Source organism: Perognathus longimembris, chromosome 1 (assembly GCF_023159225.1).
Source record: "Perognathus longimembris pacificus isolate PPM17 chromosome 1, ASM2315922v1, whole genome shotgun sequence".
Classification (NCBI taxonomy): domain Eukaryota; kingdom Metazoa; phylum Chordata; class Mammalia; order Rodentia; family Heteromyidae; genus Perognathus; species Perognathus longimembris.
In genome coordinates, this window is record NC_063161.1 from 128885921 (window position 1) to 128906289 (window position 20369).

At 41.5% G+C, this 20369-nt stretch overlaps 1 protein-coding gene across 1 annotated transcript in view; it reads right to left on the reverse strand.

Moving 5' to 3' along the window:
• The window catches only part of Smu1 (SMU1 DNA replication regulator and spliceosomal factor), a 31056-nt gene extending 11005 nt beyond the window's left edge, over positions 1-20051 (reverse strand). Inside the window, exons 1-9 of the mRNA XM_048362184.1 lie at positions 19939-20051; positions 14361-14571; positions 11082-11234; positions 8888-8998; positions 7076-7204; positions 4914-5033; positions 3019-3135; positions 1071-1198; positions 80-206 (exon numbers count right to left, since the gene is read on the reverse strand). Coding sequence (XP_048218141.1) covers positions 80-206; positions 1071-1198; positions 3019-3135; positions 4914-5033; positions 7076-7204; positions 8888-8998; positions 11082-11234; positions 14361-14571; positions 19939-19964 — 1122 coding nt within the window. The 5' untranslated portion in view covers positions 19965-20051. The remainder of the gene's footprint in view (positions 1-79; positions 207-1070; positions 1199-3018; positions 3136-4913; positions 5034-7075; positions 7205-8887; positions 8999-11081; positions 11235-14360; positions 14572-19938) is intronic.
• Positions 20052-20369: the final 318 nt, after the last annotated feature.

Here is a 20369-nt window from a genome sequence, read left to right on the forward strand (position 1 = left end):
ATATTATCATGAATATAGCCTCCTCAAAGAACAAAAGTAAAGCAGACATCCCAAAAGAAACCAGTATCTAATACTTAACCTTTACAGTGCCATCAGAGGATGCACTGATAATATAATGTCCATCTTGTGTAAATGTTGCTTCATTAACAAAGGAGGAGTGACCACGAAATTCCTTCAGGGTTTTCCCAGATTTTAAACCATGAATTCTATCACAAATAAAAGCAAAGGGAAAAAAATATTTTACATGTTATGGTTGGAGCTAAATGTTGAATGAGTATCAGATGAATCAGAATTTTGTGCTATAATATTAAAGGATAATGCTATTATGTATGTAGTACTCATCTTTATTATGCCAAACAGCAAAATAAAACTAAGTTGCTCATAAAGAATCTAGAAGAGGGGCTGGGAATATGGCCTAGTAGCAAGAGTCCTTGCCTCGTATACATGAGGCCCTGGGTTCGATTCCTCAGCACCACATATACAGAAAATGGTCAGAAGTGGTGCTGTGGCTCAAGTGGCAGAGTGCTAGCCTTGAGCAAAAAAAAAAAAAGAAGCCAGGGACAGTGCTCATGCCCTGAGTTCACGGCCTAGGACTGGCCAAAAAAAAAAAAAAAAAAGAAGAAAGGCTCATTGAACCTCACACAGAATAAACATGGGGAAAAAAAGGGTGAAAATAAAAAATCTTCCATTAAAAAAAAAAAAAGAATCCAGAAGAAAGTGTCAATATTACCACAGGTGGCTTATCCCAAGGACGGGACTCTAAAAATCTAGCAATTAAAGATTCAGAATCACTGGGCCTCACCTGGATCCCAGGAATCTATGTGTAGCAGGCTCTCTAAGGTGATTATGAATGGGTCCACAGCCCACACTCAATCATGAAACACTGCAATATTCCCTTTCAGACTCAAGTGGACAAAATGACAGTACTGTGTCAACTATACTTGGGGGAAATGAGGATCTGACTCTTCCTATCACTCCATCCTGATGAAGAAATAATCACTAGTATTTTCTCCTTCTGGGGCCTCATTTTATCAAACCCAAGTGAGGAGAATTTTGGAATTATTACTTACCTGATGGTCTGGTCAAAAGAGGCACTAAGGATCTGACTGCTATCCTTGGAAAAGCTTAGACAGGTGACACCTTTACTGTGTGCCCTTTCAAACCTCCTTAAACACTGTCCACTCTGAATCTTCCACACCTTTATTAAAAACAAAACAACAAAACTTGTAAATAGTGTTCTACTATAGTCCACAGAGCAATTAAGATGCAATGCTCACTAATGTACCAAAACAGTATTAAAAACGTATGCTAGGGCTGGGAATATAGCCTAGTGGCAAGAGTGCTTGCCTCGTATACATGAAGTCCTGGGTTCGATTCCTCAGCACCACGTATATAGAAAATGGCCAGAAGTGGTGCTGTGGCTCAAGTGGTAGAGTGCTAGCCTTGAGCAAAAAGAAGCCAGGGACAGTGTTTAGGTCCTGAGTTCAAGCCCCAGGACTGGCAAAACAACAACAACAACAAAAAAAAACGACGTATGCTAATAGCTGAATATGATATGTCTGGGTCACGTAGAACAATGATAGTTGATCCCATTGAAACATAAAACTCTTTCTTACAAATTATCCAAATATTCAGGACTAGGGAACAAATTCAGTGGTAAGGATGTTTACAGAAAGCCCTGGGCTCAACAGGGTGCCTAGCTACACTTTTTTTTTTTTTTTTTGCCAGTCCTGGCGCTTGAACTCAAGGCCTGAGCACTGTCCCTGAGCTTCTTTTGCTCAAGGCTAGCACCCTACCACTTGAGCCACACAGCACCACTGCCAGCCTTTTCTGTTTATGTGGTACTAAGGAATCAAACCCAGGGCTTCATGCATGCTAGGCAAGTACTCTACCACTAAGCCACATTCCCAGCACTGCACTTATAAAATTTTTTAAATCTAAAATGGTCACTTAGCAGAGACCATTACTATATCTTATCTAGCCTACGGAACAGTATGAACAATTAATTAAATACAACTATAGCTATAAACCATTTCCTTAAAAAAAAATTAAAAGCCAAGCACTGGTGGCTCACACCTGTAATCCTAAGCTACTCAGGAGGATCACAGTTCAAAGCCAGCCCAGGCAGGAAAGGCCGTGAGACTCTTATCTCCAATGAACTACTCAAAAAAAGGTGGAAGTGGCACTCTGGCTCATCTAGTAGAGCACTAGTCTTGAGCACCAGGAGGCTCAGGGACAGGGCCTGAGTTCAAGCCCTAGGACCAGCAGAAAGAAAGAAAAAAAAATTAGAGTCAGGTGCTGGTGGCTCATGTCTATAATCCTAGCTACTCAGAAGGCTGAGATCTGAGGGCAATGGTTCAAAGCCAACCCAGGCAGAAAAGGCCCTAAGACTCTTATTGCCAACCAAAAATCCAGAAATGAAGCTGTGGCTAAAGTGGGAAAGCACTAGCCTTAAGCAGACAAACTTAGGGATGGCACCTGGCTCTAAGTTCAAGTCCCAGGACTTGCTCATCAAAAAAAAAAACAACCCTCAAAAATCAGGAAATGGAAGTATGACTCAAGCGGTAGAGTACCAGCTTGAGTGAAAAAGCAAAGTAAAAGTGTGAGGCCCTGAATTCAAGGCTCAGTATTGACAGAGAAAGGAAGGAGGGAGAGAAAATATTTATAAGGTCTATCTAGGGACATGGATCAAGTAGTAAAGGACCCAAATGGCAAGTGTAAGCTCTAGTACCATAAAACAACAACGAAAGAAAAAACCAAAGTACAATACACCATATACACTGATCTAGAACAGAACCATGCATGAAAAAATTTTGGATTGCAGTCCCAGATCTACCATTTATCAGCTACATGACCTAACGTTATTGGAGCACTCAAGGCAATTATTGGAACTACACAAGAAAAAGTAAAGTGATCAGCATAAAGTTTATTAAATAATTACCTATTACTATACTGAAGAGCATGTGTACATACTTCTCAAAATGTCTGTATATACAAGTTCATGTCACTAATCCATACCTTGATTTTTCCATCTTGGGCCCCAGTTGCTAACATTTCTGTATCTCTGCTAAAACACATGCAGAGGACAGCATCATCCATCATCATGAAGTTATCCTGTGCCTGGTATTTAAGATCCTAAAAGAAACAATGGTTAGCGGTTATCAAAAATAACACAAAAACTAAGGCCCCAGTCAGCACATGAATTACTCTAGAAACTGCCCTAAAAGTGGGATAATGGGATGTAACTAGTAGAACTACAAAGCAAGTAGCAGTGTCATATACATGTTTATAATGAACTGGGAATAAATAATTTTACATAATTAAAACTAGTATTTTAAAAACAAGATAATCTAGGCATGTTTAAGAGGAACTTTTGAATTCAAGGGTCAGCCTCAGAAACAGTTAAATCCTACTTTTTTTTTAAAGAAAACAAACATAATACACTAGATCTTTTCTAGGTAAAATTCCTCGTTTCTATTTCACATCTTTTAGTTTAGTTTTGTGTGTGTGTGTGTGTGTGTGTGTGTGTGTGTGTGTGTGTGTGTGTGTGTGTGACACTGAGGCTTGAACTCATTCAGCTTTTTTGGCTCACATCTGTTGTTCCACCACTTGAGTCACACCTCCACTTCTGGCTTTTTGCTGGTCATTTGGAGGTAAGAGTCTCTGATCCTCAGATCTCAGCCTCTTAAGTAGCTAGGATTACAGGTGGGAGACAACAGTGCCCAACAAATATTGAATTTTAACTAAGTGGCTAAAAGTTAAATAAATAGTCCAGTGCCAGTGGCTCACTAATCCTAGTTACTGGGGAGGCTAAGTTGGAGGCCAGCATAGGCAGAATAGTCCATTAGACTCTACCTCCAAACTAATCAACAAAAAGTCATGGCTCAAGGGGTAGAGCAAGTGAGCAAGCAAGCCAAGAAAGTGCAAGGTCCTGAGTTATACCAGTACCACCAAAATAAAAAGGTCAAGAAGGATTCTGGGGCACAATGACACAATGGAAGCATCTCTAATTTTTTATTTATTTATTTATTTTACTTTTTGCCAGTCCTGAGGCTTGAACTCAAGGCCTGGGCACTCTCCTTGGGCTTTCTTTTTGCTCAAAGTTAGTGCTCTACCAGTTAAGCCACAGCTCCAGACTTTCCTACCAAGGCTGGCTTTGAACCCTGATCTTCAGATCTCAGCCTCCTGAGTAGTTAGGATTACAGGCATAAGCCACTAGCACACAGCTTGCATATACCATTTACACTCAATGAATGAGAAGAATCTGGTGATACAAAGTGACTAGATTCTGAATAGGAAACCACAAGGTGGAAAAGACCAGGAAATGACAGAGAAGCAATCACAGGAACAGAAAAGCAGCAGGGAGTTTGGAACCAGATTTTGGGTGTACTGATTGGGAGCTGAGAAACCAAAGACAGCAACACCAAGCAATATCAGATAGTCCTACCAAGAGATCGCCAAGTTTAGTTGCAGGAAAAGCACAAAACCTCAAAGCCTTATTCCCAGCACAGGGTCCTGGGAGGCAGTGACTAATCTGCTATGAGAGTGAGGAGAACTATTTTATGCACCCCCCGCCCCCATATTCCAGAAAGCAAAGGAGTTGCCATCTTGAGACATTTTCTCTGGGAACCCAGGGACAAGGAGCCATGGCAGTTTAACAACTCACAAGACATTTTGCTACAGAACCTGGGTATAAGTCAGTTACAAAGAGTATAAGATGAGGATACAGTGATGGAACAGCTGAGAGAGGAACCAGCTGAACAGCTTAAGCTGCAAGAAGTTAGTTTTTAAATTATAACATACATGCTCATTACATAAAGACACTGCCTCAAATAATCTGAGAAATAAGACATATATAATTAATTCAAAGTCAGTAATTCTTCTATTAGAAAAGTTAAAACATAATACTTTACCTTCCTGATTTTTCCAGTAGTAAAGTTCCATACTTCAATAAATCCATCAACAGACCCAGTGACCAGATATTGACCATCTGGAGAAAATCTAGCACACTCCACGTGTGATTTCTGACCAAACTGTTTTAAAACAAACAATGCAACATGAATTTTTATCTAACAGCCTTAAAATAATTCCCATATTAGCCTTTTAAGAAACCTTGTCCTGTAAAAAGTCAGAGCTGACCCACACAATGAGGTATTTTTATACCTTGACATCAGGAAATCTATTTTTTCTGACAAATTTTGTCTAGAAGTTCATATTAAGACAGATTTTTGACTACGAGATTATTTATTGAAAAGGGGAAAAACATGGAATTTATTGACTCATGAAATTTTCTATAATCAGCAACTAGTGTGATTTTGACACTCAACATAGCCAATACGTAATATGAATGGGTTTTCCTAGACTTTGTAAATAAGCTTTCTAAGAGGCCTAATTTAAACTTGATGCATGCTAAGCATTAGATAGTCCCAGTAACATAGGACTTTAGACAAAAAGGGAAAACAGAAAGGTCTGATGTACATTTCCTTTTCAATGACAAAAATGGAAAATGTTTATGGTAAAAAAAATGTTAGTTGGGGGGCTGGGAATATGGCCTAGTGGCAAGAGTGCTCGCCTCCCATACATGAAGCCCTGGGTTCGATTCCTCAGCACCACATATACAGAAAATGGCCACAAGTGGCGCTGTGGCCCAAGTGGCAGAGTGCTAGCCTTGAGCAAAGAAAAGCCAGGGACAGTGCTCAGGCCCTGAGTCCAAGCCCCAGGACTGGCAAAAAAAAAAAAAAAAATGTTAGTTGGGGCTGGGAATGTGGATTAGTGGTAGAGTGCTTGCCTAACATGAACGAAGCCCTGGGTTCAATTCCTTAGCACCACATAAACAGAAAACCAGAAGTGACGCTGTGGCTCAAGTGGTAGAGTACTAGCCTTGAGTAAAAAAGAAGACAGGAGGGGGGAATGAGGGAGGAGGTAACAAACAGTACAAGAAATGTACCCAAGGCCTAACATATGAAACTGTAACCTCTCTGTACATCACTTTGACAATAAATAAGAAAAAAAAAAAAAAAAGAAGCCAAGGACAGTGCTCAGGCCCTGAGTTCAAGCCCCAGGACTGGCAATAATAATAATAATAAAATACTAGTCTAGTGGCATAATTATAATGGACTTCTACTTTACTTATCTGAATGCTTCCACCAGGACAAATAAAGGTATTGCTCAAAAATACTATCACATTCAAATTAGAACATATAATTAAGAAAAGACAAATTCAAAATGTTAAACTAAAGTCAAAGATTAGAAGAACACAGCATAGTTTGTGAACTGTAGCAATTACTTGATTTGTACTTTGTCCCACACAAACCTCAGACTAAAATAAAAATACAAGAGTTGTGGTACAGTTCAGTTGTACAGCACTACAGCACTAACTTAGGTGTGAGGCCTTTAGCTTGATCCCCAACACCACACAAAAAAAAAATTAGTCATAGATGATATCTATCACATAAAGCCTATTTTACAATCCATGGTATGCAGGAGGCAAAACCACAAATGCTTCTACCTAGAAAGTTCCGTTAGTCCTAGGCTTAACCAGAGTTAACCAATCTTCCAAATGTTGGATTATTGGGAGGAAATGTAATGGGAGGAAATGTAATGGTAGATGATCCAAGTATCACCTTTCTTTTTTTGGTCAGTTGTGGGGCTTGAGCTCATGACCTGGGCACTGTCCCTGAGCTCTTTTGCTCAAGGATAGTGCTCTATCACCTTGAGCCACAGCTCCATTTCCAGTTTTTGAGTGGTTAATTAGAGATAAGAGTCTCACAGGCACTTTCCTGCCTGGGGCTGGCTTTGAACTGTGATCCCCAGATCTCAGCCTCCTGAGTAGCTAAGATTACAAGTGCAAGTCACCAGTGTCCAGCCCAAGTATCACATTTTTATCTACTTGGACATATATTTAACATATGCCATGAACAGGCCACAGCAGAACCCTGAGTGGACACTAGCAACAACCTTCAGTGTTATCAGACTCAAGAGAAGGAGTTCTACACTCACGCCCTGCCACAGGCTGTGGCTGAACCCATTTGAGTACACAAATGACTACCGATGGCTGAGTGTCTGAGGATACTACCTTAATATGCCTACTCAGCTGTGTAGGAAACTTTTCTTCTTCCACATCTTTGACAGCTGCTTTACCTCGAAACAAATCTATGGTCATACCAGGAGGAAGCAACCCTTGGTGCTGTTGCCACTTCAGTGCCTATAAAGAAAAAAAGTATAGCAATCTACTAAAGTAATTTAAACCCTAGTCATGATTACTCAGATAAAACCAAGCCTGAAAGGATGAGGCCCAGAGGATATTCAGTCTTCTACACACTAATTACCTTTGGTTATCCAAGCACAACATAATATCTTGTTCAAAACTAAGTGCTGATCAGAGAGTCAAAAGAGACTCTTTGAGTCAACAAATCTACAATACTCCTATTTTCCTTTTAGGTGTAGCCCTTTTATTTATTTATTTTTATTTTTGTCAGTCATGGGGCTTGAACCCTGGACCTGGGCACTGTCCCTGAGCTCATCAACTCAAGGCTAGTGCTCTACCATTGGAGATAAGAATCTCATGGACTTTCCTGCCCAGGTTGGCTTTGAACCGTGATCTTCAGATTTCAACTTCTTGAGTAGCTAGGATTACAGGTGAGAGTTATCAGTGCTGGACTAAAGCTGCTTTTTTAAAATGAAAAAAAAAAATCACATGGTAACCTCATGCAGAGTATTTTATACAAATATAAAATTTTATATACATATATGCAATTATTTTCATGTACCAATGAAAAAAGCAAGTTATGAGCTGGGGCCATGGCCTAGTATACACAAGGTCCTAGACTGGAAGGAAGGAAGGAAGGAAGGAAGGAAGGAAGGAAGGAAGGATTAATTGTAAATGTCAGAACCAGTGGGGCTGGGGATATGGCCTAGTGGCAAAAGTGCTTGCCTCGTATACATGAAGTCCTGGGTTTGACTCCCCAGCACCACATATACAGAAAATGGCCAGAAGTGTCGCTGTGGCTCAAGTGGCAGAGTGCTAGCCTTGAGCAAAAAGAAGCCAGGGACAGTGCTCAGGCCCTGAGTCCAAGCCCAGGACTGGCCAAAAAAAAAAACACAAAAAACTAAATGTCAGAACCACAAACCTGAGATTGGGGATTGTAGCTCCATAGCAGAGCATTAGTCTAACATGTGTGAAGTCCTATCTCCAGTACAACAAAAAAATTAAAATTAAAAAAAATGATTATAAATCTGCAACAAATAGCTTTTGGGTTTGTTTCCTAAATGCAGATTTAAACCAAAGAATATTTACATTCCTGTTAATCACTGTACCCTTTGCTACTTATAAAACATCTATTACTCCAGGTAGCTTTATGCCAACAACAATGCTAAAAATACTACCAAAAAAATTCATCACCAGCAGCTATCTTTTACTGTTTACAAAGTACCAGGCAACATATGAAGTACTTTATGAGCATTACCCATTTAATCTTTACTGCAACACCATGAATAAATGGTATCAAACAGTTAAGTCACTTGCCAAGACCACATCGCTGGTAAGAGAGTCTAGACTCTACCTAGAGTGAACATTTCTGCAGTTTCCCCATGACAGTTGCATTTGTACCTGGTATCTTGACATTGTGGTCAGTAGTACTCTCCATGGTATCCCACACAGGGTAATAAATTTTATGGCCACCCTAATTCTAACTGATGCTAGAGTTTATGTTCTTAGCCACTAACCTACAGTGCCTTTCCCTAGAAAGAGGAAAAGTAGTGTGGCAAGCCACTGCTATCATAGATAGGCTCCAATTTAAAGGATGTCTATGTGCTCAGACATATAGCTTAAATACAGAACAGTAACAAAAGTTCAGGGTAATTTCAGTTTCTATAGCCATTTAATTACCTGTCCCAGCAATGCCATGAGACGAGATGGAGGCACCACACTGACTTCCCCAGCTAAGGCTTGAGCAATAGCTGCTCTTCTTTTCTCTTTGCTACTTCCATCTGGGTAGGCCTGAAAGAGAGGAGGTAGCATCATTCCCAAAGAGTAACAAGATGACAGGAGTGGGTTTAAACAACTAATTATTAAAGAAAATAAAAGATGAAACTACCCAGTTAAATAGAATTAATTAAACCAATTTAGTTTTCAAAAATGGCTACCTCAGGGGCTGGTGATATGGCCTAGTGGCAAGAGTGCTTGCCTCCTATACATGAGGATCCAGGTTCAATTCCCCAGCACCACGTATACAGAAAACGGCCAGAAGTGGCGCTGTGGCTCAAGTGGCAGAGTGCTAGCCTTGAGCAAAAAGAAGCCAGGGACAGTGCTCAGGCCCTGAGTCCAAGCCCCAGGACTGGCCAAAAAAAAAAAAATGGCTACCTCAATCTACCCATTGCATATGAGAAGTATGAGCTGAAAAAGAACAAATGCCAGCCAATCTACTTGTTATTACTGGTTCTAACTTTTCACTTCTCTACTAACCAACACACAATCTTTTTTTTGTTTGTTTATTGTCAAAGTGATGTACAGAGGGGTTATAGTTTCATACATAAGGCAGTGCATACATTTCTTATCCAATTTGTTACCTCAGGAGCTCCAGTGGCACAATCGGTTAGCGCGCGGTATTTATACACCAATTTGTTACCTCCTCCCTCATTTATCCCCTGACTGTCCCCATCCCCATTGCCCTCCCCCCATGAGTTGTACAGTTGGTTTACAGCATATAGTTTTGTAAGTATTGCTGTTGCATTGGTTTGTCTTTTAGCCTTTGTCTCTCCATTTTGATATTCCCGTTCCCTTCCCTAGTCCCAATACACACATTTATATATCCACATATATAATATACCAAAGTCAGTTACAGTGACATCAGGGTAAAACCATGGGGAAGATAGACAAAAGAAAAAGGCATGTTTTCACATGTTTATGTTGAACATAACAACAATGATAAACCACTCCAACACACAATCTTTAAAAATGGGAGCAGGATGTTTGGGAAAAAGACTTTCAAATACTCAGAAAAGATTATTTATGTTAAAAGAAAAATTCAGCTAACGTACACAAACAGAAAAGTATTGTTCTCAGAAAATAAATCAAGGGCTGGGAATGTGGCTTATCAATAGAGCACTTGCCTAGCATGCACGAAGCCCTGAGTTCGATTCCCCAGCACCACATAAACAGAAAAAGCTGGAAATGGCTCTGTGGCTTAAGAGGTAGAGTGCTAGCATTGAGCAAAAAGAAGCCAGGGACAGTGCTCAGGCCATTTGTCCAAGCCCCAGGACTGGCAACAACAACAACAACAACAAAAATAAATAAATAACACAACAAAATCTAATGAAACAATTTTTTTTTTAAATCCCTTGCTAGGTGCTGGTGGCTCACAACTGTAATCCTAGCTACTTAGGAGGCTGAACCTTGAGGATTATAGTTTGAATATAGTCCAAGCAGGAAAGTCCATGACACTCTCCCAATTAATCACCAAAAAGCTAGAAGTAGAGGTATGTCTCATGTAGTAAAGCACTAGCCTTGAGCACAAAAGCTCTGAAACCCTATGGCATCCAGGCCCTGAGTTCAAGCTCTAGGACTGGCACACAAAACAAGAGCAAGCCCAGTACTCCAATGGCTCAGTTGCAAATCCTGGCTACTCAGGAAGCAGAGATCCAGAGGACCGTGGCAAGGCCAGTTGGGCAAAAAGTCTGCAAGATCCTATCTCAATCAGTAGCTTGGTACAGTGACACACAACTGTCATCCCAGCTTCACAATAGCCTGATATGGAGAGAATCATCAGCCCGGTCAAAAATGTTCACAACACTCCAGCTCAACAAAGCAGCTGAGTCTGGTAATGCATGCCTGAAATCTCAACAAGGTGGGAAGAGTACATAGAAGTTTCAAGGTCCAGACTGACCCACGCAAAAATGAGAGTCTATCTCAAAAGTAACCAGAGCAAAAAGGGCTGGAGACATGGTTCAAATGATAAGACAACCTGCTTTGCAAGCATGAAGTCCTAAGTTCGAATCTCCATACCACCCACCCACCCCCAAAAAAGAGCACATTAGCACATATTTTCACAGTTGATAAAAGGTTTTCAATATTACAGACATACCTCACGAGGATCAAAATAAGACCTGGCCAAGAGGTTCTCCAGATGAATATATCGTTCTGGCTGTGTTTGTTTTAACATAATCATGGGGTCAGTCTGTCTCAAAAGTGACCTGGCAGCACCCAATTCACGGAGTTCTATCAATTCCAGAACAACCTGGACAATGAAAAAAGATGAATGATTCACCACAACTCTTATGTCACTTTTTCTCTTCACTAGCAATTTCAGGTGAACAATGAACTATAAGCAACTCCAATTATTCAATTCCTTCCTTCCTTCCTTCCTCCCCTCCTTTCCTTCTCCTCCTAAATTCTGAGTTTTTAAGAGTATATCACTACTCTCAGCACTTCACTTTTATCTCCACATATCTGTCTTCTGTTTAGGATACAATGCTAACAAACAAACAAGAAAACTAAAGGTGGAATAGTTCCATTCCTCTGTAAACTCCAAACACCTTTCTCCAATCACCAAAATTTTTCTTGGCAAATTATTCAACTTAAGTGAACTATGAAGAAACAATCTAGGGACTGGGAATATGGCCTAGTGGCAAAAGCACTTGCCTCGTATACATGAAGCCATGGGTTCGATTCCTCAGCACCACATAAATAGAAAATGGCCAGAAGTGGCACTGTGGCTCAAGTGGCAGAGTGCTAGCCTTGATCAAAAAGAAGCCAGGGACAGTGCTCAGGCCCTGAGTTCAGGCCCCAGAACTGGCCAAAAAAAAAAAAAAGAAAAGAAAGAAAGAAACTAGGCTGTACACAATGGCTCACACCTGAAATCCAGGCATTGGGAGGATCACAGTTTGAGGCCAGTCTAAAAAATTAGCAATACTCAATGCCAGACATGATAGTGATTGTGATGCTCAATAAGCAGAAGGCCATATGTAGGAGGATCACTATATGAGAATGGTCTAGGGCAAAAACATAAGAACTCACCAGAAAATAACTAAAAGCAAAAAGGACTGGAGGCACAGCTCAAGCACCAGAGCTCTTGCCAAGTCAGTGTGAGGCTTTGAGTTCAAACCCCAGTTAGCAAATAATTTGGAGCTGGACACCTGTAGGTCATTCCTGTAATCCTAGCCACAAAGGCACAAAAGTCTGTGAGACTCTTTTTTTCCAATTAATCTCTCTCTCTCTCTCTCTCTCTCACACACACACACACACACACACACACACACCACACACACACACACACGTTGAAAGTAGAGCTGTGGCTCAAGTGGCATGGTGCTAGCCAGAACAAAAAAGCTCAGGGGGACCTGAGAATATGGAGTGCTTGCCTCGCATACATGAAGCCCTGGGTTCGATTCCCTAGCACCACATATATAGGAAAAGCCAGAAGTGGCACTGTGGCTTAAAAGCTAGTGTGCTAGCCTTGAGCAAAAAGAAGCCAGGGACAGTGCTCAGGCCCTGAGTTCAAGGCCCAGGAGTGGCAAAAAAAAAGCCCAGGGACAAAGCCAGGCGCTGACGGCTCATGCCTGTAATCCTAGCTACTCAGAAGGATGAGATTTGATGATCAAGGTTCAAAGCCAGCCTGGGCAGAAAAATCTGTGAGGCTTTTATCTCCAATTAACCAGCAGAAAACTAGAAGTAAAGCGGTAGCTTTTTAAGCAAAAGAGCTCAGGGACATCACCCAGGCCCTGAGTTCCAGCCCCATGACAGACCAAAAAAAAACCCTCAAGGACAATACCCAGGCCATAAGTTCATACTCCAGGACTAGCATCTAAATAAATAACTATGTCTTTATCCTAGGATCACAGCTGAAAGCTTCTAAAATTCTTAGAATATTGTCAGGGATTATCCTATCTTTGTTATTAATATACTGAATCACACCTAAATCTGTGCTATTGAGGTGGCTCAGAATAGAGATTGATTATCAGAAAGACCCAACCATGTGATTAGAAGGTTAAAACTTTCAGTTAGTCCAGCCTCTGGGAGTATTAGGGAAGATGGAGATTGGGACTGAAGAATGTATTATCAATTATGCCTACATAATAAGACCTCAATAAAAACCTCAATACAACTTCCTGGGTGATGAACACATTGACGTGGCAGGTGGTAGCACAACCTAATTCTACAGACAGCACATAAGATCTATATTCAGACACATCTATATCTGTTCTGTCTCCTTGATAATAAAATCATAATTGTAAGAATCATTAAATATTAAGCTTAGTTCTGAGTTCTATGAGTCTTTGCAGAGAATTATTAAACTTGAATAGCTTATGGCGATCACATAAATTTGGAGTTAGCCAAAAGTGTAAGAAGCCTGGAGACCCTCAAAATACAGTGGGTGTCTACAGTAAGAACAATATTGTTGGGACTGGGGATATGGCCTAGTGGCAAGAGTGCCTGCCTCATATACATGAGGCCCTGGGTTCGATTCCCCAGCACCACATATACAGAAAATGGCCAGAAGAGGTGCTGTGGCTCAAGTGGCAGAGGGCTAGCCTTGAGCGAAAAGAAGCCAGGGACAGTGCTCAGGCCCGGAGTCCAAGCCCCAGGACTGGCAAAAAAAAAAAAAAAAAAAAAAAGAACAATATTGTTGTAGACTTAACTTTTTTTTTTTTTTTTTTTGCCAGTCCTGGGGCTTGGACTCCGGGCCTGAGCACTGTCCCTGGCTTTTTTTTTGGGCTCAAGGCTAGTACTCTACCACTTGAGCCACACCTCCACTTCCAGCTTTTTGTTTTGTGATGCTGAGGACTCGAACTCAGGGCCTCATGCATGCTAGATAGGCACTCTACACTAAGCCACATTCCCAGCCACTGAGCATTTAATTTATATGATGTTTGCTAATTCTAGTTAGTGCTAGAACTAAAGTACAGTATAAAACTGGTATCACAATATTCATTTAGTGATCACTTGAGAAACAGTTTCATATTTTCCTAGGTTTGATCTCTAAAACCACAAAAATGAATTTCAATTTGGGAAAATTTACTTACATTGTCAAGCCTTGACGAAGTAAGTTTTTGTTTTTGGCCAGTCCTGGGGCTTGGACTCAGGGCCTGAGCACTGTCCCTGGCTTCTTTTTGCTCAAGGCTAGCACTCTGCCACTTGAGCCACAGCGCCACTTCTGACCATTTTCTGTATATGTGGTGCTGGGGAATTGAACCCAGGGCTTCATGTATATGAGGCAAGCACTCTGGCCACTAGGCCATATCCCCAGAGACAAAGTAAGTTTTACAGGCAGTTATACCCCAAGAGTGCTTGAAGGAATGCTCACTGATTCTTCAAAGGCCATAGCCAACCAGCCTACAGGCATCAATATCACCACCCATCTTACCTGTTCGTAGAGGTCAATAAGGGTTTTGTCTGGCAATTTCAGAGACTGTATAGCTTGTAAAACAGTATCCCAATGGCCACTATTAATGTCAGCCACAAAACTCTCAATGCTGTCCACTGTATTCAGAGAGACAGTAGTCTCCTCTTGTAAGGTGGCCAACGCCCGATGTAAACTGTTCTCCTTCAAGTACTGCATGATAAGACGGATCACACTGAAAATAAGAAAGAGACACTTAGCGTTCTCCAAAAAGTTTTACTTCTCTTTATTTTTGGCCTCACCAGAAGGCAAAATAAGCTTATGGCAGCTTAATTCCCATACTCATCTTTTTACTACATACTTTCTATTTATTTATTGTGAGAGTAAAACTCCCCCCAAAATCATTCTAAGTCCCATCCTGGAGATAGGAGAATTGGGGTTCAGAGAGGGGAAATCAGATGTTCTGCATTTCACACTTAGAAAGCAAATTGCTACCAATGTGATTCACTTGTTCCTAAGCCAGAAATCATTTTTCCCCCAGGGGTGGGGTGGAGGTAGGGCTGGGGCTGGTTCTGAGGCTTGAACTCAGGGCTTGGGTGCTGTCCCAGAGCTTTTTTGCTCAAAGTTAGAGCTCCACCACTTGAGACACATCTCCACTTCTGGCTTTTTGGAGCCAGTCTCACAGACTTTCCTGTCTGAGCAGCTTCACAACAATCCTCAGATCTTAGCCTCCTGAGTAGCTAGGATTATAGGCATGAGCCCCCTGGCATCCAGCCCAATTGCTTATTCTTATCAAGACTATCATTAGGAAAACATCTAAGTCATTGTTGGATGACTTGGTCTATTTTTTAATTGACAACCAAAAAATATAAATTGAGGTTTTTCTTCACAAAGATTTGAAAATAAATTAGAGCTATACCATATATAAATGCAAAGCTATGCCTCCTCATCTGAAAAAATAATACCAGCTATATTTTTTACCAAATTTTATACCTCCAAATGTTATACCTCCTCATTTGGAAAAATATCATCCCTCACTTTTATTACCAAATATCCAGGACAATTGAAAAAAAAAAAAAAACATTGTAGGTCAACTCCAAAGGAAAAGAGAAGTTAGAAAGCTTCCACATATTGGGGGAATAAGTAACCACTGTCAACATGCAATAAAAACTAACTTATAATCATATTATACTTATAATTAAGTATATAACTACTAGTAGTTAAAACTTAACCCTGGGCTTAACAATGAGGAGTCTAGTAAAAAAAAAAAAAAGTTAAGAGGCTAGCCTGTATAAATTCAGTTGATGGTGTTTCTTTCACTCTCTTTAAAGTATATGTGTGGCTCACACTGTATTTTTTAGACAGTATACTATCCAGGGCCAGAATATTCTGATTATAAGGGGTTTCAGATTAAAACTTAGGGAACTCTCTTTCTCAGAGAAGAAACAATAATTATAAAACAATAATCAGCAGTCTATATTTAGTATATAACAAGCATTCTTCAGGACATTTTAGATATATTGATTTGTTTATTCCTCAAAACAATCTTAACAGTATGGCTTTGGAGTCAAACACCCTACTTTTAAAAACTGCATTGGGAAGTGAGTCCTGCTACTCGTGGTGGTCTTTTTCCCCTACCCACTTCCTCCTGGTCTTTTTACAAGATACCCAGGCTCGTCCTCCAATATTCTCAAATGGTACTATCTTCCTTAGCATAATACCATTAATTCCAATGCATTCTCCAAATAAGATACTGGCCTAAAACACCCTATCTTCCATTGTCAAAATTAAATTCACTAGTTAATCACAATGTTATAAAGAGCTAAAAGCTCTTTACATTGTGAGATAGGCTGTAATTTGAATGATGGTTCTATTACTTATTAAATGTAGCACTGGGCAAGTCTAACATCTCTACTTCCTCATCTGTTAAGAAAAATGTCAACCAGACCCACAAATCAAGTCTCTCCCCACCAGTTCAGGTCCTATGTCTGTCCTTTTGCCCGCCCACCTCAGGAGGCAGACTTGTCATACTGTAGAGAGCTATCTACTGTGGAGATGCCCTAGACTCCTCTATCCCCACTTGATGTTGATTAGGAGGGCCTTATATGTATATATTCTACACATGGATGCTGCTGGGGAGGGAAAGTGTTGTGTTTTTACAAGTGACCGTTGTTGTGTGAGTGCTGTCTCAAGTATTTTATTATTCTGTAAATGTGTATGAAATGTTACCTTCAAAGTCTTGCACAGGGCTGGGAACATGGCTTAGTGGTAGAGTGCTCGCCTTGCATGCATGAAGCACTGGGTTCAATTCCTCCGCACCACATATATAGAAAAGAGCAGAAGTGGTGCTGTGGCTCAAGAGGTAGAGTGCTAGCCTTGAGCAAAAAGGAAGCCAGGGATAGTGCTCAGGCCCCGAGTCAAAGCCCCAGGACTGGCAAAAAATAAAATAAAATGTCTTGCACAATCTGGAAATGGAGCTGTGGCTCAAGTGGTACAGTGCCAGCCCTGAGTGAAATAGCCACGAAAGAGCACAGGACCCTAAGTTCAGGCCCAGTACAGCGCCAAAAAAAGGGGGGTGGGCTAGAAATGTGGCTTAGAGGTAGAGTACTTACCTAGCATGCAGAAAGCCCTGGGTTCAATTCCTCAGTACCACATAAACAGAAAAAGCCAGAGGTGGCGCTGTAGCTCAAAGTGGAAGAGTGCTATCCTTGAGCGGAAGCTCAGGGACAGTGTCCATGCCCTGAGTTCAAGCCCCAGAAATGGTACATACATACACACACACACACACACACACAAAAAAAAAAAAAAAAACAGCTGGACACAGGTGGCTGTAATCCTAGCAACTACAAGAAGCTAGAATATGTGGACCAAAGCAAGAAGCAAGACCCAACCTTAAAATATAACTGACAAAATCCCTGAGTTCAAACTCCAGTACCACCAAATAAATAAATAGGTATTATTTGCCCCATCCAGCCTCCTTCTTTAATTACTTTCATATCCTCCATAGCACAGATTAAAATATTGCATAATCTTGGGCTGGGAATATGGCCTAGTGGTAGTGTGCTTGCCTCGTATACATGAAGCCCTGAGTTCGATTCCTCAGCACTACCTATGTATAGAAAAAGCCAGAAGGAGCACTGTGGCTCAAGTGGTGAAGTGCTAGCCTTGAGCAAAAAGAAGCCAGGGACAGGGCTCAGGCCCTGAGTTCAAGCCCCAGGACTGGCAAAAAAAAAAAAAAAAATTGCATAATCTTAAAGCAAATCAATGTTATATACTGTTTTCTTCTTTTCTCACATACAGAATTAATGTTGTATTTTGTAGGTTACCAGTTATCCTCTAGACTAGTTGCTATAGGATATAAATCCAAATTTACTACCCATGCAAAGGACTTGTTAGATCTTTTTCTTTTTTCTTTTTTAGTACTAAGGAATGAATCCATAGCCTCACAATTTACATGTACCCTCTCCCACTGAGTTATAGGTTTTTGTGGTTTGTTTGTTTTTTGGCCAGTCCTAGGGCTTGAACTCAAGAGCCTGAGCACTGTCCCTGGCTTCCGGCTTCCTTCTGTTCAAGGATAGCACTACCATGCCACAGTGCCACTTGCAACTTTTTCTGTTTATGTGGTGTTGAGGAAATCGAACCCAGGACTTCATGCATGCTAGGCAAGCACTCTACCACTAAGCCACATTCCCAGCCCTCCAGTTTTGATTTTATATCTTGATAAGAACTTACTATATTCAAGAATGACATTTAGAACAAAACATACGATTCAGTTTCCTCAACATAAGAAGGTACAAAAAACTACAAAGCAAATAAAATGTATACACTTCATGTAATCCATTTCACTTCTCATTTGAAGTGGAAGTGTGGCTCAAGTGGTAGAGTGCCAGCCCTGATCTTCAACCAAGAGGTTGAGGCCCTGAGTTCAAGCCCCAGTACTAGAATATACAATTAAAAAAAAAAAAAGAGGGCTGGGAATGTGGCCTAGAGGTAACTTGCCTCACATGCATGAAGCCCTGGGTTCGATTCCTCAGGACCACATTCACAGAAAAAGCCTGAAGTGGGTGCTGTGGCTCAAGAGGTAGAGTGCTGGCCTTGAGCAAAAAGAAGCCAGGGACAGTGCTCAGGCCCTGAGTTCAAGCCCCAGGACTGGCACACACACACACAAGAAAAAAACAAGATATATCCCATTTGACATATTTTGTCAAGTAACAAGCTTCTACAGGAACCCAGATTTGTACATTTATTCAATTTACTAAAAATTCACTTTCTTGGGAAAAAGAAAAATTTCTATTCTGGAGGGTTGAACAAGCAATTGACTATACTACTTATAGAACGCTTAGAACAGAAAATGGTTAATAAATAGTATCTATTATTGCTAATAAGAACATGCCGCAGCCACTGCTTCCACAGTATGGTACTGAAGTCTGGTTAAATCGACATGGGGACTCCAAATCATGCAGTCCTTTCCAGCTCCTGTTCTAACTTAGTTATCTTAATTATAACCTGTGGCTGTCCCTATCATCTTTCTTTATTTTTCCCTACAATATCTACCAGCATGTTAGTTCTTATTTTGCTTATTTTTCTTTTAATTTTATTTACTTCTTTATTGTCAAAGTGATGTACATGTGTAAGGCAGTGAGTACATTTCTTTTTCTTTTTTGCCAGTCCTGGGCCTTGAACTGAGCACTGTCCCTGGCTTCTTTTTGCTCAAGGCTAGCACTCTGCCACTTGAGCCACAGCGCCACTTCTGGCCATTTTCTGTATATGTGGTGCTGGGGAGTCAAACCCAGGGCTTCATGTATACGAGGCAAGCACTCTTGCCATTAGGCCATATTCTCAGCCCCTAATTATTTTTCTTGTGTATTCTTTACCTTCCCCATCAAAACATTCTATAAGGCGAAGGGCTTTTGTCTGTTGCGTTGCCTATTCTATTTTCAGCGTCTTAAACAGCAACTTAAATAGGCTTCAGTATGAAAGAGTGAAACTCCCTTTCTGCTTAGAGCAGATCTTCATGACAAATCCTCTGCCTCCCTTAGACTCAGAAACGCGAAAGTTCTGGCTGGAAACCTAACTGTAAAATATCGATAAGGATAAGCGGAGAGTGGAGTCCTGGAGAAGTCCACTGAAGATTTTCTACAGCCCCACCCCGCAACTATCATTCTTCGGGTCCCATCTCCAGATTCGGTCCGTCGGTCTCTCATTTGTGGTTGCAGAAGCTCGCAGGCTCCGAGTTCCAAACAAACTACAAGTCCCGCGCTTGATTCCTGGGCCTGTGTGGTGTGTACGGAAGGAACTGGAGCAATAAGGAGCCTGGCTGTACAAGGGGGGTGACCCTGCCAAAACCGGGGGTGAGTCCGAGCGAGAGGAGCGCGAAGGGCAGGAAGGGCGCCCGCCCCGCCCCCGCGCCGTGCCCCAGGCTTCCCCGCGGGCCCACTTCAAGGATCCTCGGATAATGCTAGAGCATCTCTGAAGACAAGGAAGCGGCCTCCCACCTCCTCCCCACGCGCACGGACGCCTTCCCCGAAGGACTCTCCAGCCCACACCACTGACTTCCGGGCCCCCCCGCCACGCAGGGAACACACTCCCGCGCAGAACTCACTCGGAAGACTCGATTTCGATCGACATCGCGGTATCGCTCCCGAGCAGGCCCCACTCTCCTTAGGCGCCGCCGCGCAACTCACCAACGACACCTCCGGCGGCCGTCTTACATCACTTCCGCCCAGCGTCCGCCTCGGGCTCAGGAGGCGGAGATGTCGGGAGAGGAGGGGCGGGGCGAACGGGGGCGGGGCATCGAAGAGCTGGTGTGGAAATAGGGCTTTCACTTAGCTGATTAGATTTATGGGCCTAATGGCTAAGGGGGTGGTGGGGGGACTGAATTTATAATACTTTTTTGGGAGATGAGTTCACGTCAAACAAGTGAAATGCTAGCCAATCTCTAAGAAGACAAGGTGGTTTTGTTCTTTAGAATTTTTTTTTAGAACTTTTTTAAAATTGTTACTAGAAAGGTGCGTTAAAGACGGGTTACAGTTG